We start from the raw sequence: 24980 nt of genomic DNA on the forward strand, positions 1-24980 counted from the left end.
ACTCCAAAACAGGTTTTGAATTGATTAATTAACCTTGTTGTTGGTTAGAGACGGGGAGAATACATTTTGAATATAATAAAATGTTAAAAATTTTCAAAATATTAAAATGATATCGATCTCCTTAAAAATATATCACCAATTCACCAGCACACATTTATTTGTCTTTCTGAATAAAGTAATAGTAAAATCACATAACTTGAAGGGTTTGATTTTTATATATTGGTTAAAATAAAAAAAGCAGCTATTTTATTCTTATTTTTTTATTTTATTTTATTATTTTGTTAGTGAATTTAGGTTTATTTAGATTATAAATAGATAAGATACATGAAAAAACAGATAAATTTTAACAAAAAAAAAAAACAAAAACAAAAACAAAACAAGAAAGTGGATAGGATTAAGAAAACTAATATACGGTTAAGACAGGGTTGAATACAATGAAGGCAAATTTTGGTGTCTTGTTGTTTGTTAAAGATATGAATATATTAGCTGTCATTAATGTAAAAGATTTATATATAAAGGAGAAAAAATACAGAGTTCGAACCAATAATACAAGAAAATAACTTCGGACTTCTGAGACAAAAAAAAGAGCATAATACCACATATCTGATCTGAGAAATTTTCTGTAGATGTTTAACATTAGAGTGCTGTGATTTCCATAGTAAAGTTTATTTTCTCTCAACGTTTTCTATAGTACAAGTACGTAACATATTTTATCTGATTAATTTATCTCAATCTTTTTTGGATTGTACTTTTCTATATATAAATAAATAATAATGATATGATTCGATATAATCCTAATTGTTTCTGTGTTGCTGATCGCAACTCTATAGGATTAATTAGGAACAATAATAATAACCTTTTTGATAAGGTGTTAAGATCGGGATAAGAAAGAATAGATATTATTGATTAATTATCGTTGAGATCAAATTTTACTTTATAATTAAAAGTCTGCATGATGTTATGAAATGCATGAGATTAATTGTATGTATAAATAAACAATTATTGATGGAATAATAATATTTTCAGCGTGGCTGGAGTGCAAGTGGTAGAGGTAAGCTAGAAATCATCAATAGGGTTGACATTAAATTAATAAGGTGATCAGTAAGAATGGAAGGAGGGCCGGAGGTAGCGAGTAAGCAAGAGTTCATGGAATTCTGGAAAAGAGCAACCAGTTCACCATACATCATGCGCCTTGCTCTATCGGCCGGAATTGGAGGTCTCCTCTTTGGCTACGACACCGGTGTTATCTCAGGAGCCTTGCTTTACATTCGTGAGGACTTTGTAGAAGTTGATAAGAAATTATGGTTGCAGGAAGTCATCGTAAGTATGGCTGTAGCGGGAGCCATCATTGGTGCTGCACTTGGTGGATGGATGAACGACACGCTCGGCCGTAAGACCTCTATCTTAGGTGCTGATATTGTTTTCTTTCTTGGCGCAATAGTCATGGCTATTGCCCCTGCTCCTTGGGTCCTCGTCATTGGAAGAATTTTGGTTGGTTTTGGAGTTGGCATAGCTTCCATGACTTCTCCTCTCTATATCTCAGAAGCCTCCCCAGCTGCTATTAGAGGAGCTCTCGTTTGTATCAATGGTCTCCTCATCACCTTTGGCCAATTCCTCTCCTACCTTATCAACCTCGCATTCACCAAGGTATATATATCTACTCGTATAATAACTAAAAAAGATTAAATAACTTAACATATTTGACTAAACTATTTATCATAATATGTAGACTCCTGGAACGTGGCGTTGGATGCTTGGGGTGGCCGGACTTCCAGCGGTGGTTCAGTTTGTTTTGATGCTAACCCTGCCTGAGTCACCGAGGTGGTTGTACAACCAGGGAAAAGAAAATGAGTCAAGGAAAATCCTGGAAAAGATTTACAAAGCAGATGAGGTTGAAGGGGAGATAAAAGCGATGAGAGAAGCGGTAGAACAAGAGAAGCAAGAGGAAGGGTTGATCGGTCAAACCCTTGGAGAGAAAATGAAGGCTGCTTTCAGCAACGTCGCTGTTCGAAGAGGATTGTATGCAGGTGTGACTGCTCAAGTCGCTCAACAATTCGTTGGCATCAACACCGTCATGTATTACAGCCCAACCATTGTTCAGTTTGCCGGCATTGCATCAAAATCTACCGCACTTGCACTCTCCCTCGTCACATCTGGTCTCAACGCCGTTGGATCTATCCTTAGCATGCTTTGCATCGATAAATATGGAAGGAGAAAGCTCATGCTCATATCCCTTGTTGCAATCATCATTTGCCTCCTTACTCTCACCGGAGTTTTCTATCAGGCAGCTACCACTGCTCCTCCAATTGACAACGTTGACACCCTCAGCTTCGGTGCTAACGCTACATGCCAAGCTTATCTTAATGCCCCCAATGTCTCTTCATGGAACTGCATGAAATGTTTGAAAGCTGAATGTGCCTTCTGTGCCAGCACTGGGGGCAATGTAAGTTCATTACTTCCATCTCTTTCAACTTATATATATCTATGTATTAGTCTAATCTAATCTAACATAATCAATGAACATGATGCAGCATCTTCCGGGAGCATGTCTGGCGGAAACAAAGGAAGTCAGAGCGGTGTGCGGTGAGCAAAAGCGCGTGTGGTTTTCTGATGGATGCCCAAGCAAAATTGGAGTGCTTGCAGTTATAGTGTTGGGACTATATATCCTAGCATACTCTCCTGGAATGGGATCAGTGCCTTGGGTTTTGAACTCAGAGATTTACCCATTGAGATTCAGGGGAATTGGTGGAGGCATAGCAGCAGTTTCAAACTGGTGTGCTAATCTCATAGTGAGTTTGACATTCTTGTCACTCATCCATGCACTTGGGGCTGCAGGAACATTCCTCCTCTTTGCTGGATTTTCCACAATTGGACTAGTTGCCATCTATCTATTGGTACCAGAAATCAAAGGGCTTCAGTTTGAAGAGGTTGAGAAGTTGCTTCAGAAAGGTTTCAACCCTTGTGATTGCACCAATCCAAAGATAGACGAAGAGAAAGCAAGTACTAGTAATTAAATAAAATGATATGATACGATGAAGCTGTTAGTTATCTTTTCATATAGATCGAGAATTGGATGATTCTCTCTTCTAGGAATGGAAATTAAAGGAGGAGATAAATATAATTGCTGCTTCAGTGCATGCATTCTCTTTTTCAAAATCCATGCTGACAGAGTGATAGAGAATTTCTCCATGTATGTCAGATTTGTATCCAACACATTAAATAAGAAAAGAGGCACGTTGTATGAATACTTTTATGAAAAAGTATATAGAGCCAGTAATTTTATTAAAATCTGGCCAGCACTTAACTAGCAATAAAAAAATGAGTAATTTCACATGATTAGATGTAATCTCACACCATTAAAAATGATAATGATAGCTATTTTGTTTTCTTTACACATTTGGCTTTTTCATAATTACAAAAAATCACAAAACATTATCTTTATATAATTAATTTTTTTTTACAATAAGTCAGTAACGAATTATTCTACCACCATAATAATATAGAATATTAAAATAGTCAAATATTTTTGTATTTCACACAAAAATATATAAAGAATTTAACCTCTTATTTATTCTATTTATTTTTATTATTAGATTAAAACGTGATCATATAAAAAGAGAATACAATTTCTTTGAAAAAAAAATTCTCAATATATACATTAAAAATGTAAATCATTTATTTTTAACAAAAATTTCAAATTAAGCACATAATTAACATATATTTTAGAGAATTAAGTTAAAATTTTCATAAATTATTTTCTTTCTCCCAAGCCTTCATTCCAGAGCGATCGAGTCCAATACCACATTACAATTTACAACTTCAACAAGAACTCACCGAAACTAACATAAACTAAGTTGTTATTTCGGTGCATGCGTGCATGACTTTTAGGCTTTAATTTTACACAAGCTCAATAAATTATTGAATTTTTAAGCAATATATACGTTATTTAGTAAATTTATGGTACTAAGTGAAAAATGTTAAAAGTCAACACTTAAAGGAAAAACAATAAGTGTATGTCAGTCAGATAAATATTTTTCCTCAAAAAATTTAACACCTCACTATGATGTTCATCAGTTTAATTAACTAATATTAACTTAACATTATATTAAACTAAACATCATTATTTGTAGCCACTATAAATAAATAAATAAATAAATGCCTAGGCCATTATTCTTTCAGGTTCTAAATAGGTAAAAAAGATTTCATCTAAACTTATATTACACTTGAAAGTCGTACTAATTTTTGCTCTTATATTGAAAAATCAACAGTATCGAGTCATTTTACTTAGAGTAAAGTGATAATTAAGTTTTTCATGACTTTGACTTTGGTCTAATTAGTCTTTGAAAAAACAATTACCAATTAGCTAGATCCTTCATGATAGTAAAAAATAGACATGGATATCCTTCTGTCAGTAGATATGCAAAATAAAAGAAGTTGCTCATGTATTTTATTATTTACAGTGGTGTGTATTTTGTTGTTGTCACATGAGTATAGAAAGAATATAGTTTTAGACAGAAAAAGATTCATTACCTTTTGAGTTTGTCTATAGCCTTCAATAACTGCTCTTTATTTATCATGAATCTTATAAAAATAGAAGAAGTTTCATTCGAAAAGTTGTTATCTACGTAATAATCTTTTATAAATAAATACGTCATATTAGTTAATAATACATATAAGTAAAACTATTAAGTTTTATGTGTAATGAATTGACAGAAAGACAAAATTTACTCATTTTTTTTATCATAAAAGACTAAATTGATACTTTTTTTTCAGAGACATTAATTTGATGTGAAAATCTTTATACACTTAATTGTCATTCTACTCTTTTGGTTATTTAGAATGATACTTGGATAACTAGAATTTTGTATTATATATTAAATAATATATATGGAGGGGACCTATGTCGTTTAATGACATGGTGGTTTGTTGTGCAGATCTTGAAATTTATAACTTTATTGTTCGGTTTAATTTGTGGCGTGAGAGTGACTTGTTCACAAATCACAAATCCAAAAATAACGTGATATTTTGTTGCTTATGGATTTTTTATTTGGTTGTTGATATAGAAGCAGCTAAGAAAGAACAGGGCAAACAACACAGTAGCATGCACGAACAAGTGCCATGGTGGGTCCTATAAAGAAACAAAATATCAAGTGCGTTGAATCAGTGGGGGTTCCACTCCTACATGCCATCCACGGGCCCTCTACACGCCATTCCATTTTCTTACACATTGACTATTGTAGACTTTCTCGATTTTTTTATTGAACCGCAAAATATTTAGTCCAATTTCTTGTTAATTTGTTATTTAAGTATTAGATATACGGGGTGCGAATGAAGAAATTGCAATTACATGCAAAAAAAAAAAATCCAAAGTGAGAACCTAGACAGACACCTTCACCTAGCCAGCTATATAAATTTTAAAAGTTAAAACTAAACCCCAACACCAAATGAATTGAATTTGTATCCTCTAAATTTTAAATTTTTATTTTAGAGAGTAAAGTGTGATCTCTCACCCTTGAATGGTTTCTTTCTCATATTTTTTCTTGGTCCCACCTATAAAATAAATGGTGAGAGATCACACTTTACCTCCTAAAATAAAATTCCAAATTTAGAAGATCCAAATCTAAATGAATTAGGTCAGGGCTTAACTTGTCAAACATCCTGATAGCCTGTAAGTATGAATACAAATATTTATTTGTTAATTAAACGAAGAATGATATATACACTATGTTAAATTAAAACTTTGGGTTCTGGAGAAATAGAAACTTTTAGTTGATGAAAAATGGCAAAAGATTAAATGGTCCAATAACGTTTGGACCATTAAAAAATTCTAATAATAAAATATATCTTTTAAAATTTTTAATAATTATAAATTTTATTTATTAATGAGTTTTTTATATATTATTTAATTTTAAAATTTATTCTTTCTTTTATAAATTATCATTTTTGTTTTCATAAGTGTATCATTACCAATTAGAAACAACAACATAATAGATTTTTTATTAATAGTAAGTTCCATAAATAATTTTTTGACAATATGAATCGACAAGGTTTTATGTGATTTGTTGTTTTGATCCGTTAGATGCGATAGAAAAATCGTGTTTGCTGTTAATTCAATCAATTTATTTTGACACCAATCGATTATTAGGTAACAATTGATATCAAATAACTCAATTGTAAACTTATATTAATTGATTTAATAGATAAATAAATCCATTTTTTATGAATACCAATCGATTGTGTAACACCCTACCACGTAGAGTCTTATGCTATAGTCATAAAACTGAGGTGGCGAGGTATTACGACCTCTAAAAATAAAATCATATATATAATATAGGTGAACTGAATATATATTCGATGAGTCTTGAAAGAAAGCTTAAACAGTAAGTCGCAAAAATAAAAGCGCATCGCTCGCGTGAACGTAAACTGAGAAAACAGAAAAGGATAATACATAAGTATAAAGAGTAGAATGTCAAGAGTTACAAAATACTGAACTTCTGACTCAACCTGCGCAGCTAAGGCTGGCCAGTGTAATACCCGGTCTAACCGAAATTAATTAAATAATAAGTTAAATAAGAGAGAATATGGTTGGAAGATTTGGCAATTGGAATTTGATAATTCAAATATGATATTTGGATTCAGTGAATTTTTTCGAGTCGGAAAACATAGTTTTCTGCGTAAAAGCGCGCAGTGGAATTTTGACCGGCAGTACCGGCTGAGATCTGTCTGGTACTACAGCTGAAGAAATTGATTATGGGTAAATAAGATTAATAAATGAGGAACTATAATTAGGGAAGGTAGAAATATTTAAAGTGCAATTTAGAGCGCTAATCTTAAAGGTTTTGGCCCAAAATTGGGTCAATGGGCAAAAATAAGTGAACCGGGCCTAAGTGGGCCCAAGACCCAACATATATAAACATTAGTTATGAGCATTTCAGCTCATTTTGCCCTAAAGAAGGGGTGTTGGGCGCTGAAATTGGGAAGAGAGAAGAGAAGAGAGAAAACCTAACTTTCTTTGATCTTCAAACCACCATAACTTGAGCTACGGAGCTCCGATTGACGAGCCGTTTGCGGCCACGCGTCGCTCTTCTCATCCTCTACAATTCTATCTAAGTTTTGTGGTGAGTATTCCATTCATCTCTGCCCAGTTTTCGAAATTTCCCACTGTTACACGTTTTTGGGTAATTAGTGTTGAAATCTTGTGATTTTTGGTGTTTAGGGATACTCCAACATGGATTCTAAGTGGGTTCTATCCCTACTTCATATGGGCTGAGGTAAGAAGTGCTCAAACCCTTGTGACTTGTCATTTTTATGAGCCCTAGGTTGATGTATGTATGTGATATTGGTTATGTTAGTGTATTTGGTGATGTTGGTGCACAATTGGGAGATTGGTATTGCTTGAGGAGCTTTGGTGAGGCTTGGAGCTAAGGTTGGTGAAGACTTCCAAAGAAGAGGATCAATTGGTTTGGCTACAAGAGGTACGGTTTAAGTTTCATTTAAGTACCGTGTGTTGTGATGAGAATTCCTAGGCTAGATGCCCCTAGGATTAAGTTTGGATTGTGTAAATGGTTGGTGCTAATATGCATAGTTGGTATGTAATGTGAATTAATGATTTGGGTTGAGAATTGTGTGGCCTTGTATGCTTGGTGTATTGAGAATTTGATGTACTGGGTAATGAGTATTGATTTGTGGTTTATGCATTTAAATTATGATATTGGGCCGGAGGCCGTGGATTTTGGGCCGGAGGCCGAAAAAAGGTAAGAAAGGTAAGTTGATGTGTGCATTGTATGATGACACAAGTGATTGGATGAATTTCAGATAATGAATATATGAATGATTGGGTTGGTTATTGAATAATAAGGTTTGAGGAGTTGAGGTATGGGATTTGGTAAATTTGGGTGCAATTATATAGATGAGGTATGTTGGTTTTGGTTGAGATATATTATATGGTCATATATGTGATTATGATTATTGATGCCTTGATGGTATGATGATGCATTAGAGATATGTTTGTCGTGATATATGCTTGAGGAATGATTAAGGTTGATTTGTGGGTAAAGCCACGTGATAGTGAGTACGATATTGATTATGTATAATGATGGTTGATTGGAAATAGTGTTGTTGAAATTTGGCATGAGAAAGAGTATATGATATGTAAATGTGTTTGAGTTTGAGAAAGTGTCAACGTGCGAGTTGAGGAGGCTTGATGTTGATTTTGGTATATTTTGATTGATTTCAAAGAAAAGGCTGAAATTGGCATGTTTTGATTGATTTTGAAAAGAGTTGAAAATGACTTGTTTTGAAAATGGCACTTTGTGGTTTTGTATGGAAACATGGTTTTGGGGCATACTTTGACGGGACATAACCTGGACTACGGATCTCTGTTTTCTGCCAAATCTGTTTAGAAATGAAATTGGATCCGGGATGTCCATGCCGTTCGAAGGACGGGTGAAAAACAATTTAAAATGAGAGAGTTATGTCCGTCGGAAGATTGGGGGTTGAATCTGTAAATTCTGTAGCTTTTAACTTAGAAAATTTTTAGCAGAACGACCCTACGCGCGTAAGCGCACTTGGCGCGTGCGCGCCGTTCTTCCAGAAAGCACCATCCACGCATGCGCGTGGTGTGCGCGAGTGCGTCGATGCGCTGTACCAAATGCCCAGCTATTTTCTAGAGAGTTGTGCCAGGGTCGTGCCAGTTTTGTGCCTGGGCGCAAGAGCACCCACACGTACGCGTGGCTGACGCTTGCGCGCCGTTTGGATATTTTCCAACCCGCGCGTTCGCGCGTATGACGCTTGCGCGTCGATGAGTTTTTGGCCATCCACGCGTGCGCGTGGAGTGCGCGTACGCGTGGCCCTGTTTTCATGCCAAAGTTGATTTTTTGAGTTTTTAAAGCCAAACCTCATACTTTTAAGCCTCCGATCTCACCCCTTATGTATCAAATCATTATGGTATGCCTAGCAATGAGGAAGGAGCTAGGGGATGTGGTAACTTGCGAGTGAAGCAAGGGAAAAGGTTATGATCAATGATGATCAGATATGATTATATGAGATATGGAGGATGGCGGTGGAAGTACCGTGTATGCCATGAGCCGAAGGGCTATATTTATTGATAAATGGTTGGTTCTTGATTGGACCATGAGCCGGATGGCTGAGTTCTTGCCAGATACGGCAGAGCCATGTTGATAAATTGGCTAGTTCTGGATTGAACTGTGAGCCGGGTGGCTGAGTTATTGCCGAGTTACGGCAAAGCCATTATGGATTATGGCTGAGTATAAAGGCATATATGATAAATTAACGAATATGATAAATGAATAATGATGAAAAATGTTGAATGTAAGCATGCTTGTGTTTTCTCTCTGGTTGTAAGGGTGACAGGGCACCGATACCCTCTAATGGCGACAGGGCGCAGATACCCTCTAATGGCGACAGGGCGCAGATACCCTCTAATGGTGACAGGGGACATATTCCCTCTAATGATATTAATACGCAACAGAGAGACTGTGCCCGGGTTAGCTACCGGACATGTCGGGTTGGCTTGATAACCGACAGATGATATCATCAGCCATAGGGCAGGCATTCATCATTTGCATATGTTTGAATTGTTTGGGTTTGCCTATTTTTTTTGGATTTCTACATTATATATGCTAAGTTACCTGATTATGTGCTACTTGTTCTACTTGTACCCTAATTGTGTATTACTTACCTGTATTGCTTGTGTTTGTACAACTGAGAGGCCCCTCATGTTGGTGTCGGTGGAGGTTGAGGGCTGTTCTTGATGAGATGAATTGATGATGCGATTGCATGATGATGGTGATCATTAGTTGAGATGATTTGAGCTCCCTGGGTAGACGCAGTGATGTGGTTTCACTAGTTCCAGGGAGGGCATGATATATTGATATAGAATTGCTGAGACAGCACGACTGATGATGGCTTTGTTTATGATTCTGAAATCTAATTCGTGGGAGAGTCAGCGAGTTTGGAGTCATATGAGATGTGATCTAGATTTAGTATTCCCTTACGACAGATGCCTATTTATAGATTAGTGAGAATCTAGGCTGGATACTTGGTGAAAAGGAGTTTAGGATGCTTGGTGAGTTTTTATTGCAGTGCATTGTATTTATTTGGCACTTTTACCGTACTGGGAACCCATGGGCCCGGGGTTCTCATTCCGTATATATCTCTTGTTTTTCAGATACAGGTCCAGGTGCTCAGAAGTGAGTTGTGGGTCGTCTGAGAGACGGCGAAGATCTTTATTTCCTCTACTTTGTGTTTGATTAGAATCTCTCCACCTATGTTTTGAAAAGATTATATTATGTATTGAACTCTTTTAGAACTTGTCTATAGAGGCTCTTATGTTTCCTTTGGGAGAGATTAGGATATACTATTGTCATCTACTTTCATACTGTACCCTAGCCGGCCTAAACTTCGCGGGTCGCGACTAGTGGCTATTTACTTATGTTATATATATCTATCTGTTATCTATCTCTTAATCTCCTCTACGCCTTATCCGTATATCATTTTCGGCTTCACGATTTATCTTTTGTTGTCGAAACGTGAGTGATACATCTTTGCGATTTTATTTCTACTCTTTTCAGGCTTCTCGATTAATACTCTTTGCGAAATTACCTATATTTATATATTAAAAATCCACCTGAGAGTCGTACCACCGTAATATCATTGACTTATGACTCGAGCATAAGGATTTGAATATTAGGGTGTTACAGCCAGAGTATAAATACATAGATATACATAACCCAAAATATCCCAAAACAGATAAAACAACAACCTGTTTCTCTACATCGACCTCTAAGAGGAACAAAATAAAGTTATACATACAGAGGAGAATCTAAATACAGAATATAAAGCATAAGCTCAAAATACAGAGTCCCAAATATAACACTTCGCTTGCAGAATGAACTCCAGACGCTTACTGAGGTGCCTCTCGACCTGCATATGTAAACAACAACATATATATGGTATGAGAACTAGAGGTTCTCAACATGGTAACGGTGCCCACATAAATAAGATATAAGGTCCCGTGAAAGCCAGAGGCAATCCTAGAACTCCGGCACTCAGATTATAAAACTTAAAGATTTTGAACGGAAACTATAAACAGGGGTGGTTCTCTAAGTCTCCTAAACTTAACCAAACTCTAACCAAAACCCTTAATCCTTCACCTTCCTCCAGTCCTCCAAACTCCGGTGGAACCACACAGACAGACAAACAGACAAAGGCAAACACAATTAGAGTACAAGTAATGCAGTAGGAGATATCACCATTAACAATGCTGCCTTGCTATTAAAATGGTGGTGGAGATACTCAACAGAGGATAAATCAATGTGAAAGAAAATTATATCTTTGTGCAATGTGGTCCCATTAGATGAACCAGTTAATGAGCATAATGCACCTAAATCTAGTAGATCAAGGAAGGATATCATAAATGGAGTTAGAAGTAACCAAATGTATAAAGAATTAAGCTTAACGAGGCTTAGAATATGTGTTGAAAATGGTGAAAAATCAAAATTATGGGAAGATAAGTGACTGGGTGAGTAGAGCCTCAGAGAAAAATTCCCAAGGCTTTATTTGGTTTCCGCTCAACAAGCAAAAACTATTGCTAACTGTGGTTTTTGGGATGGCTTTAGGTGGGTGTGGAACCTAAGATAGAGGAGACGCTTTTTTGAATGGGAATGTAAACACTGAGGAATTACTATTATAATTACAAAAATTATGTTTAAATGAAGGTACAAAAGATAAGCTTATTTGGAGTTGCTTAGAGGACAGAAGTTTCTCAATAAAGACATTCATCACCTCAGTGGCGTCAAAGGCATTAGACTTTGCTAAAACACGTCATAGTTTTGATAGTATCTAGCGAGGAGCAGTACCTCTGAGGGTGGGGATGATGAGTTGGTTTCTGATCTTAGGCAAGCTCAACATGATGAAAAAACTTGCCCAGATTAATGTGGTGGGTGCGAATGAGATAACCTGTGTTTTATGTGGTTTAGAGAATGAAGATATAGATCACCTCTTCATCCATTGTAACTATGTTTCTCGTTTGTGGTATAAAGCCTTGGTTGTGGGGGATATTACATGGGTTAAGCCAAAGGAGGTGAGAAGTTTATTTAAATCTTGGTGTGAGCAAGAAGGGGTAAGAGAGGGGAGGAAAAAGTGGATAAATTGTTGGTTTACAATAGTATGGGTGATATGGAGGATTGGAAACTAATTTACTTTTGAAAGAAAAGATACATCGTGGGAGGATGCATCGGAGTTTATTGTGTATTAGCTAAAAAAATAGGAAATGCTTAACTAAAAAATGAAATAAGGACAATCAACTACTGTTCAAGGGGCTGCAAGTAGTCTAGGACCCATTATAAACATTGAATTTGAATGTTCTTAGTGGATTCATGCAGAATATGTTGCTTCAAAACAATGTATAGCAGTGGGTGGCTATCTTGTGAATGTTGAAAATAATATTGTTGTGCTTTTATTTGAGTTTCTAAATGCAGATTCTTGAGTTAATGCTTTGGTAGAGTGCATTGAAACATCCGTCCAATTCTTTCTGGAGAAGTATAATGTGGCTCTAAAGCGGGTGGTTTTCAAAACCAATGATGCAGTCTTGGTGAGATGGGCCAAAGGACAAAGTGACAACTATTGGAGGCTAAATTTTGAAAGAAATAAATTGAAAAATTTTCTACAAAGTTTCAATAATATCAAGGTTCAATATGCTTCACACAAGGAGTTCAAATTCATTAACAATTAGAGAAAAATGGTTAATAAACAGAATGAGAGTAGTAGAGTCTTGTGGTGCTAATCTATGTTTTTCTAATATGTAGTAAACATTATGTTCGATTGTCTAGAAGTGGTCTTCATGGTTGCGGGACTTCGCCTATACTGTTGGTATTTGCTAGTAGAAGATTTTTTCATGAATTATGCGGAGTCATTGAGTAGAGTAATGCTATGGTAGTATCGATTAGATCCATATGTCATGATGGAAATCTTAGAATTGTGTGTATTACATGTGATTTTTTACAGGACTCTCAAAAAAGCATTGATTTTTCAAAGATGTGCTATAAGTGGATGCTCCATAAGAAGCCATATGATCATCAAAATAATATAGGTGTGCAAGCGTGGCAATGATTTATAGAGATGTGGTCTTATATACTATACTGGTGATGGAATAATGCAATAAAAGATATAGGTATCTTAGCAAAAGCTAGTGTAGTTCTAATATTTAGTAGAAGAACTTTTCTTATTGATTTTGGTGTTAGACTTTGTAGTAGGTATGGTTTTTTTATTCTTGACATTTTCTAGATTAGTATTGATGTACTATTCTTGATCATTATCCTTGATGGCAATGTCAAAGGGGATATGACTAAGATTTCGGCTTTGTTTGTGTCTTTTCTCACTGCTTTGGGTCAAGTTTTTAACCTATCAATCTAAAAAAAAAATGCAGCACAACATAACTCATTAGATTGAATAATCTTATTATTCTTCAATGAATACCCTTGTGAATTTTTAATGATCCTTCGCATCATTGTTACTCCAAGGTGACCTAATTAGTGATGTCAAATGATGAATTCATTTGGACTAGTAAATTTTGGTTTACTATTACATGTGATTCAATTGTACTAATATGAGTATAATATATACCAGAAGAAAGTATATGCAATTTTTCCAATATGACTTTCTTATTTGAATCACGACTCGTAGTACAGAGGAATTTATTCATTCATTGTCTCAATATGATATCCATTCTTACGGATATCTTTAAAACTCAATAAGTTTCTTTGAGATTTGGTTTATAATAAAGCTTTATTTATAATTAGTTTTGTTCCTCTAGGAAACAAAATAACAGCTTTTCCAAAGCCATTAATTATCTTGCTTGTACCAATAAATCGCAATAATGGTATCAACATTTGCCTCTTCATGTATAAGATTCGGAAAATAAATTTTGCTTTTGAGAATAATGTGTGTACTTACACTATCCGCAAGACAAATGTCATCTTCTTTTACTTTCATTATTATTTTCTTCACAAGAAAGAACAAAAAAATGTGAAAATACAATTTAATGTATGATATATTTTAGAGTTAATTTTTTTATGAATTTCATAAGTAGTTAATCATTTTATTAATGAGTTCTTTATATGTATGATTTAAATCATATTCTTACTTGCATTTATATGATAACTATTTTATTTATTGTACACATGTTATAATGGCACAAATTTATTTAATGATACTTTGAATATGAAATAAGTAAAAACATACATTAATTTATTAAAAATCAAACACATAACATGGAAAGATATTACTTAACATTTTCATTATTGATCAGATGACCGATATTTTTTTCAGCATTTTTAAAAGAAATCAGACACATCATAATGAATTCTGGTAGGAACATCTCTTAAGGTAAAGTTAGTTTTAATCTTTTTCTCATTCTTTTGCAATGATGCTTGGTAAAATTCAACTAGGTGTTTTGACATATGACAAGTACATGCCCAATGACCTTTACCACCACAACGATGACATTTGCGTTCTGTTTTCTTATTATGTTCATTTTTCTTTTCTTTATTATCCCACTTTTTGTAGGATCTTTTATTATTGAAGATTTTTTTCTTGTCATATTTGTTACAAAAATCAAAATCTTTATCATTTTTGGGACTACAAGTTATCACATTCACTTCGGAGAATGGAGCAGAGCTAGATGGCCGAGCTTCATGATTTTTCATAAGCAAATCATTATTCTATTCTGCCACAAGTAGGCATGTAATTAATTTAGAATATTTTTAAATTCCTTCTCTTTTGTTGTTGCAGGAGCATATTCAACATGAAACGTCAAAAATATTTTCTCCAACATATCTTTATCGGTAATATTTTTCTCACAGAATTTTAATTGTTAGGTTATTTTGAATATTGTAGAATTATATTCAACGATAGATTTAAAATTTTACTATAACCACAAATGTTGCCATTCATATCGGGCATTTGGAAGAATCACCAATTTTTTCTGATAATACTTTTTCTCTAGGCTCTTTCATAATTCTACTGGATCTTTTATGGTAAGATATTCATTTTTCAATCCTTCAGCAAGATGACGACGAAAGAAAATCATTGTTGTAGTGCTATCTTTTAATGATGCATTATTATTTGCCTTAAATGGCATCACTGAGACTCATTATGCCAAGATGAATTTCAACATCCACAATTCATGACAAATAATTTTTTCCAGAAATATGAAGGGGTAAAAATTCCAACTAAAAAAGATTTGACAAAATTAAAATTTCTTACCTTAAAAGCCTTCATGCTCATAATGTGTTGTGAAATTAATAAATAGAGAAGATAAATGATTGTAAAATTAAAATAGATGACATACTCTCAATATATCATATATTACAATAATGCATATATATATATATATATATATATATATATATATATATATATATATATATATATATTTTAATTAAGAAACAGGACCAAGGGCCCAGGAAAATAAAGTGACTACACTATGGTAGCTCTAGGAAAAGAGACTCTTCTTTTATCTGCTTCTAGGTCCTGAAAAAGGAAGGCAAGAGCTTCATCAATACACTGGAGACCCACAGGAGCTTCTTAGCATACTTGGCAGAGAATATGTTGCGAAGTTTGCCTCCCTAAATATATGGCAAACTTGAAATCTCCCCGGGGTGGCAAGCAAAACCCAAATCGCACGGATAAGAGAGGTTGTAGTGTGCCATTGAACAGGATGATCGTGGAGCAATTGCAGCATACAACTGGAGTCTGTCTCTACTATCAAATTCTAAATATCAAGGTTATTTGCCATTTTCACTCCCACATAAACTCCCCAAAGCTCAGCCTTTATAATCGTTGTGTTGCCAATGTTCATCCAGAAACCTGCAATAAATCTGCCGTGGTGATCTCAAATTAGGCTTCCACATGTTCTTATCTTGGTGGAGTTAAAGAAAGACCCAGCAGTATTTAACTTGAACCATCCAGGCTCTGGTAGCTCCCAACCCACAAACTTCACTCTGGTGGAGGTAAGCACCATTCTACTGGACTCTGTTAGGGATAGGGCCTCCTCAAACTCTCTAGCTAGGTTTTTTGCTGATTGAAGAAGATTTGAACATGGCATGCTAGCTTGATTAAAAATGAAATTATTCCTGCTTCTCCATGCTATATTCCAGATAGTGATGAAAAAGATGGACCAGGAGGTCCCATTTTGCTTATGAGTACCTAATTTCAGATTCTTCTCTATCTAATTTTGAAGGTCCTGGTTAAAGAAGTCAAGTTGTTGGGCACTATCCAAACTGCTATTCTAGGCGCTACGGATATAGGGGCAATCGCGTAACACGTGAGCAGTGCTTTATGCATGATAAGCCATCTTCTCCCCCTTCTAGAATTTGTGAGAAGTGCTTTATGCATGATAAGCCACACAAAAGTTTGAAGTCTCTACGGAATCTTCAGCTTACAAATATCGTTGAAATAATTCCTAGAAAATTGTTCATCAACGTCATAAAATATCTGATATGCTGATTTTATAGAAAAATCACCAGTATGTTCAGGTAGCCAAGCTAAACTGTCTGGCCCCAGATCACTATAAGGAGATTTCATGGTCTGAATAATGTCTAGAATATCTTCTGTAATAAATAGACTAAGATTTTCTCAATCCCGGTTACCATTCTGATCTGCAAAGTCACTGACTCTCTTCATAGAGCTGCCTTGTTCAAGGTTTCTCATGGAAAAAGGTCTGAGGGTCTCAATTCTCGGGATCTAATGATCATCCCAAAAGCAAATTGAATCACGATTTCCTATTCTCCAAACAACATTTATCTTGAATTGATTCTAGATTTTAACGATACCTGGTGTGCAAAATTAAACTCCACAAGTTTCACACATATGAAACCGGCAAGTGCACCGGGTGGTCCAAGTAATACCTTAGGTGAGTAAGGGTCGACTCCTACGGAGATTGTTGGATTGAGCAAGCAATAGCTATCTTGTAATTCTTAGTCAGGCAATTAAAAAAGATGGTTGTTTGCTTGAAAGCAAAAATGAAATAGTAAAGAACGAAATACCAGATTGATGTGAAAATAGTGATAAAGATTCAGTTAAGGCTTCAGAGATGAGTATTCTTTCTGGATTAACTTTTCTTACTGTCTACTTCAATAACGAATGATTCATTCAATGGTAGCCGTAAGTAATTAACTCATTTTCTCTCATCAAGTTAATCTCTTCTAAACCATAGCAGTCCACCATACCCGAGCAACTCATGTCCCCTCATCAAGTTAACTCATGGCTTCCCACTATGGATGAAGGTGAAGACCTAAGCAATCCACTCCCCTTCGCGATCCTACTCAAAACGCCACAGACAAGGTCAGATGTTCCAGATCAAGGAATGCTGCTTCTCTGACTCTAGTCTTAACACCACAGAGACCTCAGTAACCTACGGTCAACAAAATTTTATGTCACTTATCCAAAGTCACCCAGGTATGCTCTTGGAATCCGCAATGCAATCTCTAGCTTTAGCTCATTGCTATCCTAGCCAGGACTCGCACGGAACCCAAGTAGAACAAGGATGAATGCCACGGTTCATCCTTAACTCATAAGATGAAGAACGAAAATGCATAAGAGAATAGAATCAGACATATGAAAATAGAAACAGTAATATTATTAATCCATGAGAATCAGCAGAGCTCCTAACCCTAACTTAGAAGGTTTAGTAGCTCATAGTTTACAGAAAATAATGTGAATTCGAAAGTGGTGGGAGAAGATCCTAAACAAGGGTGATCTTCTCCTATATATAATAACCTAATAACTAAGAAGTACAAAAGTATGATAGACTAGACTAAAGATGCAAAAGTCCACTCTTGGGCCCACTTTGGTTGAGTACTTGGGCTGAGCTTGGCGTCCAACTTGAGGGATGGGCGTTGAATGCCTATTAGGGGGTTGATCCAAACTGCCATGTGCTTCTTCGTGGGAATTGAACGCTGGTGCACGAAATTGTGATCATCAACAACGGCGCCAAAGACTTGGAGCTCTCAAACGTGAATCACACTTTGTCACAATTATGCACAACTAACCAGCAAGTGCACTGGGTCGTCCAAGTAATACCTTACGTGATTAAGGGTCGATCCCACGGAGACTGTCGGCTTAAAGCAAGCTATGGTCATCTTGTAAATCTCAGTCAGGCGGATTCAAATGGTTATAGAGGATTGATAATTAAAAGATGAATAAAACATAAAATAGAATAAAGATAGAGATACTTATGTAATTCATTGGTAGGAATCTCAGATAAGCGTATGAAGATGCTTTGTTCCTCTTGAACCTCTGCTTTCCTATTGCCTTCATCCAATCATTCATACTCCCTTCCATGGCAAGCTTTATGTTGGGCATCACCGTTGTCAATGGCTACTTCCCGTCCTCTCAGTAAAAATGTTCCAAATGCGCTATCACCGCACGGCTAATCATCTGTCGGTTTTCGATCATGTTGGAATATAATCCATTGATCCTTTTGCGTCTGTCACACGCCCAACACTCGCGAGTTTGAAGCTCGTCACAGTCATCCCTTCCCAGATCCTACTTGAAATACCACAGACAAGGTTTAGACTTTCCGAATCTCAAGAATGACCGCCAATTGATTCTAGCCTATACCACAAAGGTTCCAATCTTAGATTAGAAACCCAAGAGATACGCATTCAAGCCATTGCTAGTAGAACAGAGGTGGTTGTCAGGCACATGTTCATAGGTGAGAATGATGATGAGTGTCACGGATCATCACATTCATCAAGTTGAAGAACGAATGGATATCTTAGAGAATAAGTAGGTGTGAATTGAATAGAAAAATAGTAGTACTTTGCATTAATTCATGAAGAACAGCAGAGCTCCACACCTTAATCTATGGTGTGTAGAAACTCCACCGTTGAAAATACATAAGAATAAGAAGTCTAGGCATGGCCATGAGGCTAGCCTCAAACGTGAAAAGGTCTATGAAAGTATGGTCAAAAGATGAAAATACAATAGCAAAAGGTCCTATTTATAGAAAACTAGTAGACTAGGGTTACAGAAATAGATAATTAATGCAGAAATCTTCTTCCGGGCCCACTTGGTGTGTTCTTGGGCTGAGCATTGAAGCTTCCATGTGTAGAGACTTTTCTTGGAGTTAAACGCCAGCTTTTGTGCCAGTTTGGGCGTTTAACTCCAGCTTTTATGCCAGTTCTGGCGTTTTGACGCTAGAATTCTTAAGTTGACTTGGAACGCCTGTTTGGGCCATCAAATCTCGGGTAAAGTATGGACTATTATATATTGCTGGAAAGCTTAGGATGTCTAATTTCCAACGCAATTGAGAACGCGCCAATTGGGATTCTGTAGCTCTAGAAAATCCACTTCGAGTGCAGGGAGGTCAGAATCCAACAGCATCTGCAGTCCTTTTTCAGTCTCTGAATCAGATTTTTGCTCAGGTCCCTCAATTTTAGCCAGAAAATACCTGAAATCACAGAAAAACACACAAACTCATAGTAAAGTCCATAAATGTGATTTTTATTTAAAAAATAATAAAAACATAAGAAAAACTAACTAAAATGTACTAAAAACATACTAAAAACAATGCCAAAAAGCGTATAAATTATCCGCTCATCACAACACCAAACTTAAATTGTTGCTTGTCCCCAAGCAACTAAAAATCAAATAGGATGAAAAGAATAGAATGTACAATGAATTCCAAAAATATCTATGAAGATCAGTATTAATTAGATGAGCGGGGCTTTTAGCTTTTTGCTTCTGAACAGTTTTGACATCTCACTTTATCTCTTGAAGTTCAGAATGATTGGCGTCTATAGGAACTCAGAATTTAGATAGTGTTATTGATTCTCCTAGTTAAGTATGTTGATTCTTGAACACAGCTACTTTATGAGTCTTGGTCGTGACCCAAAGCATTTTGTTTTCCAGTATTACCACCGGATACATAAATGCCACAGACACATAACTGGGTGAACCTTTTCAGATTGTGACTCAACTTTGCTAGAGTCCCCAATTAGAGGTGTCCAGAGCTCTTAAGCACACTCTTTTTGCTTTTGGACCACGACTTTAACCGCTCAGTCTCAAGTTTTCACTTGACACCTTCACGCCACAAGCACATGGTTAGGGATAACTTGGTTTAGCCGCTTAGGCCAGGATTTTATTCCTGTAGGCCCTCCTATCCACTAATGCTCAAAGCCTTGGATCCTTTTTATTTTACCCTTGCCTTTTGGTTTAAAGGGCTATTGGCTTTTTCTGCTTACTTTTTTTTTCTTTCTTTCTCTTCTTTTTTCTCCTTTTTTTCGCCATTTTTTTCTTTTTTCTTTTGCAAGCTTTTCACTGCTTTTTCTTGTTTCAAGAATCAATTTTATAATTTTTAAGATCATCAAATAACATTTCTCCTTTTCCCATCATTCTTTCAAGAGCCAACAATTTTAACATTCTTAAACAACAACTTTCAAAAATATGCACTGTTCAAGCATTCATTCAGAAGACAAGAATTATTGTCACCACATCAGAATAATTAAACTGTTTTAAAATTTGAAATTCATGCACTTCTTTTCCTTTTCAATTAAAACACTCTTTATTTAAGAAAGGTGATGGATTCATTTTCATAGCTTTAAGGCATAGACACTTAGACACTAGTGATCATGTAATAAAGACACAAACATAAATAGACATAAGGCATAATTTTCGAAAAAACAGAAAATAAAGAACAAGGAAATTAAAGAACGGGTCCACCTTAGTGATGGCGACTTGTTCTTCCTCTTGAAGATCTTATGGAGTGCTTGAGCTCCTCAATGTCTCTTCCTTGCCTTTGTTGCTCCTCTCTCATAACTCTTTGGTCTTCTCTAATTTCATGGAAGAGGATGGAATGCTCTTGGTGCTCCATCCTTAGTTGTCCCATATTGGAACTTAATTCTCCTAGGGAGGTGTTAATTTGCTCCCAATAGTTTTGTGGAGGAAAATGCATCCCTTGAGGTATCTCAGGGATTTCATGATGAGGAATTTCCTCATGCTCTTGTCCATGAGTGGGATCTCTTGTTTGCTCCATCCTTTTCTTAGTGATGGGCTTGTCCTCATCAATGAGGATGTCTTCTTCTATGTCAATTCCAGCCGAATTGCAAAGGTAACAAATGAGATGAGGGAAGGCTAACCTTGCCAAAGTGGAGGACTTATCCGCAACCTTGTAGAGTTCTTGGGATATAACCTCATGAACTTCTACTTCCTCTCCAATCATGATGCTATGGATCATGATTGCCCGGTCTATAGTAACTTCAGACCAGTTGCTAGTGGGAATGATTGAGCGTTGGATGAACTCCAACCATCCCCTAGCCACGGGCTTGAGGTCATGCCTTCTTAGTTGAACCAGCTTCCCTCTTGAATCTCTCTTCCATTGAGCGCCCTCTTCACAAATGTCTATGAGGACTTGGTCCAACCTTTGATCAAAGTTAACTCTTCTAGTGTAGAGGTGTGCATCTCCTTGGATCATTGGCAAGTTGAATGCCAACCTTACATTTTTCGGACTGAAATCTAAGTATTTCCCTCGGACCATTGTAAGCCAATTCTTAGGGTCCGGGTTCACATTTTGATCATGGTTCTTGGTGATCCATGCATTGGCATAGAACTCTTGAACCATTAAGATTCCAACTTGTTGAATGGGGTTGGTGAAAACTTTCCAACCTCTTCTTCGAATCTCATGTTGGATCTTCGGATATTCACCCTTTTTGAGTTTGAAAGGGACCTCGGAGATCACCTTCTTCTTGGCCACAACTTCATAGAAGTGGTCTTGATGCACCTTTGAGATGAATCTCTTTATCTCCCATGACTCGGAGGTGGAAGCTTTTGCCTTTCCTTTCCTCTTTCTAGAGGTTTCTCCGGCCTTAGGTGCCATAAAAGGTTATGGAAGGACAAAAAGCAATGCTTTTACCACATCAAACTTAAAAGATTTGCTCGTTCTCGAGAAAAAGAAGAAAGAAGAGAGTAGAAGAAGAAGAAATGGAGGAGATGGAGGTGGGTTGGTGTTTCGGCCAAGGGGGAGAAGTAGTGTTTATGTTGTGTGAAAATGAGGGAGTGAAAATGGGTTTATATAGGGGTGGAGAGAGGGTTAGGGTTCGGCCATATAGGGTGGGTTTGGGAGGGAAAGTGGTTTGAATTTGAATGGTGAGGTAGGTGGGGTTTTATGATGGATTGATGTGGATTGGTGAAGGGTTTATGGAGAAGAGGGTAGGATTTGATAGGTAAGGGTTTTTTTTTGGGAAGAGGTATTGAGGTGATTGGTGAATGGGTGAAGAAGAGAGAGAGAGGTGGGGTAGGTAGGGATCCTGTGGGGTCCACAGATCCTGAGGTGTCAAGGATTTTTCATCCCTGCACCAAGTGGCATGCAAAATGCCCTTTTTTGCTAATCCTGGCGTTAAACGCTAGGTTGCTGCCCAATTCTGGCGTTTAACGCCAGCTTCTTGCCCTTTTCTAGCGTTAAACGCCAGTCTAGTGCCCCTTTCTGGCGTTAAACGCCCAGAATGGTGCCAGACTGGGTGTTTAATGCCCATTCTGCCTCCCTTACTGGCGTTTAAACGCCAGTAGGCTTCTCCTCCAGGGTGTGCTGTTTTTCATTCTGTTTGTCAGTTTGTTTTTGCTTTTTCAATTGTTTTTGTGACTTCACATGATCATCAACCTATAGAAAATATAAAATAACAATGGAAAATAGAAATTTAACATAGATAAGTAAAAATTGGGTTGCCTCCCAACAAGCGCTTCTTTAATGTCAGTAGCTTGACAGTGGGCTCTCATGGAGCCTCACAAATACTCAGAGCATGATGATGGCCTCCCAACACCAAACTTAGAGGTTGGTTGTGGCCTCCCAACACCAAACTTAGAGTTTGAATGTGGGAATTTTGTTTGACTCTGCATTGAGAGAAGCTTTTCATGCTTCTTCTCCATGATTACAGAGGGAGATCCTTGAGCTTTAAACACAAGGGAGTCCTCATTCACTTGAAGGACCAATTCTCCTCTGTCAACATCAATCATAGCTTTTGCTGTGGCTAGGAAGGGTCTGCCAAGGATGATGGATTCATCCATACACTTTTCAGTCTCTAAGATTATGAAATCAGCAGGGATGTAATGGTCTTCAACCTTTACCAAGACATCCTTTACAAGTCCATACGCTTGTTTCCTTGAATTGTCTGCCATCTCTAATGAGATTCTTGTAGTTTGCACCTCAAAAATTCCTAGTTTCTCCATTACAGAGAGAGGCATGAGGTTTATGCTTGACCCTAGGTCACACAGAGCCTTTTCAAAGGTCATGGTGCCTATGGTGCAAGGTATTGAGAACTTTCTAGGATCTTGTCTCTTTTGGGGTAATCTCTGCCTAGTCAAGTCATCCAATTCTTTGGTGAGCAAGGGGGGTTCATCCTCTCAAGTCTCATTACCAAATAACTTGGCATTTAGTTTCATGATTGTTCCAAGGTACTTAGCAACTTGCTCTTCAGTAACATCTTCATCCTCTTCAGAGGAAGAATACTTATCAGAGCTCATGAATGGCAGAAGTAAATTCAATGGAATCTCTATGGTCTCAGTGTGAGCCTCAGATTCCCATGGTTCCTCATAAGGAAACTCCTTGGAGGCCAGTGGACGTCCAGTGAGATCTTCCTTAGTGGAGATCACTGCCTCTTCCTCCTCTCCAGATTCGGCCGTGTGGGTCATGGTGATGGCGTTGCACTCTCCTTTTGGATTCTCTTCTGTATTGCTTGGAAGAGTACTAGGAGGGAGTTCAGTAACTTTCTTACTCAGCTGACCCACTTGTGCCTCCAAATTTCTAATGGAGGACCTTGTTTCAGTCATGAAACTTTGAGTGGTTTTAATTAGATCAGAGACTACAGTTGCTAATTCAGAGTGGCTCTGCTTAGAATTCTCTGTCTGTTACTGAGAAGATGATGGAAAAGGTTTGCTATTGCTAAACTTATTTCTTCCACCATTATTGTTGTTGAAGCCTTGTTGAGGCCTCTGTTGGTCTTTCCGTGAGAGATTTGGATGATTTTTCCATGAAGGATTATAGGTGTTTCCATAGGGTTCTCCCATGTAATTCACCTCTTCCATTGCTGGGTTCTCAGGATCATAAGCTTCTTCTTTAGATGAAGCTTCCTTAGTACTGCCTGGTGCAGCTTGCATTCCAGACAGACTTTGAGAAATCATATTGACTTGCTGAGTCAATATTTTATTCTGAGCCAGTATGGCATTCAGAGTATCAATCTTAAGAACTCCTTTCTTCTGATTTGTCCCATTATTCACAGGGTTCCTTTCAGAAGTGTACATGAATTGGTTATTTGCAACCATCTCAATGAGTTCCTGAGCTTCTGCAGGCGTCTTCTTCAGATGAAGAGATCCTCCAGCAGAGCTGTCCGATGACATCTTGGACAGTTCAGACAAACCATCATAGAAGATACCTATGATGCTCCATTCTAAAAGCATGTCAGAAGGGCACCTTCTGATTAATTGCTTGTATCTTTCCCAAGCTTCATAGAGGGATTCACCTTCCTTCTGTCTAAAGGTTTGGACTTCCACTCTAAGCTTACTCGATTTTTGAGGTGGAAAGAACTTTGCCAAGAAGGCATTGACTAGCTTTTCCCAAGAGTTCAGGCTTTCTTTAGGTTGTGAATCCAACCATGTTCTAGCTCTGTCTCTTACAGCAAAGGGAAAAAGCATAAGTCTATAGACCTCGGGATCAACCCCATTGGTCTTGACAGTGTACAGATTTGCAAGAATTCAGCTAAGAACTGATGAGGATCTTCCAATGGAAGTCCATGAAACTTGCAATTCTGTTGCATTAGAGAAACTAATTGAGGCTTAAGCTCAAAGTTGTTTGCTCCAATGGCAGGGATTGAGATGCTTCTCCCATAGAAGTCAGGAGTAGGTGCAGTAAAGTCACCAAGCACCTTCCTTGCATTGTTGACATTGTTGTTGTTTTCAGCTGCCATGTC

General features: G+C 36.8%; 1 protein-coding gene and 1 non-coding gene across 2 annotated transcripts; both read left to right on the forward strand.

Annotated features, from left to right (window-relative positions):
* Positions 1–1107: 1107 nt before the first annotated feature.
* On the forward strand, positions 1108–3014 carry LOC107633039 (inositol transporter 4-like). The gene is made up of 3 exons (XM_016336674.3): positions 1108–1647; positions 1730–2443; positions 2532–3014. Exons 1-3 carry the CDS (start codon positions 1108–1110, stop codon positions 3012–3014), a joined length of 1737 nt encoding a protein of 578 aa, XP_016192160.1.
* Positions 3015–24465: 21451 nt separating this feature from the next.
* LOC148570508 (small nucleolar RNA R71) lies at positions 24466–24573 on the forward strand. Its single transcript, XR_015907882.1, has one exon. It is a non-coding gene; the product is annotated as a small nucleolar RNA R71 (small nucleolar RNA).
* The last annotated feature ends 407 nt before the right edge of the window (positions 24574–24980 follow it).

The sequence above is a fragment of the Arachis ipaensis genome, chromosome B3, assembly GCF_059453495.1.
Source record: "Arachis ipaensis isolate K30076 ecotype BB chromosome B3, ASM5945349v1, whole genome shotgun sequence".
NCBI classification, from domain to species: Eukaryota; Viridiplantae; Streptophyta; class Magnoliopsida; order Fabales; family Fabaceae; genus Arachis; species Arachis ipaensis.

Coding starts and splice junctions, on each gene's coding strand:
- LOC107633039 (XM_016336674.3), top strand. CDS start 1,108: ATGGAAGGAGGGCCGGAGGTAGCGAGTAAGCAAGAGTTCATGGAATTC. Junction 1,648..1,729: donor TCAACCTCGCATTCACCAAG/GTATATATATCT, acceptor CATAATATGTAG/ACTCCTGGAACGTGGCGTTG. Junction 2,444..2,531: donor GTGCCAGCACTGGGGGCAAT/GTAAGTTCATTA, acceptor AACATGATGCAG/CATCTTCCGGGAGCATGTCT.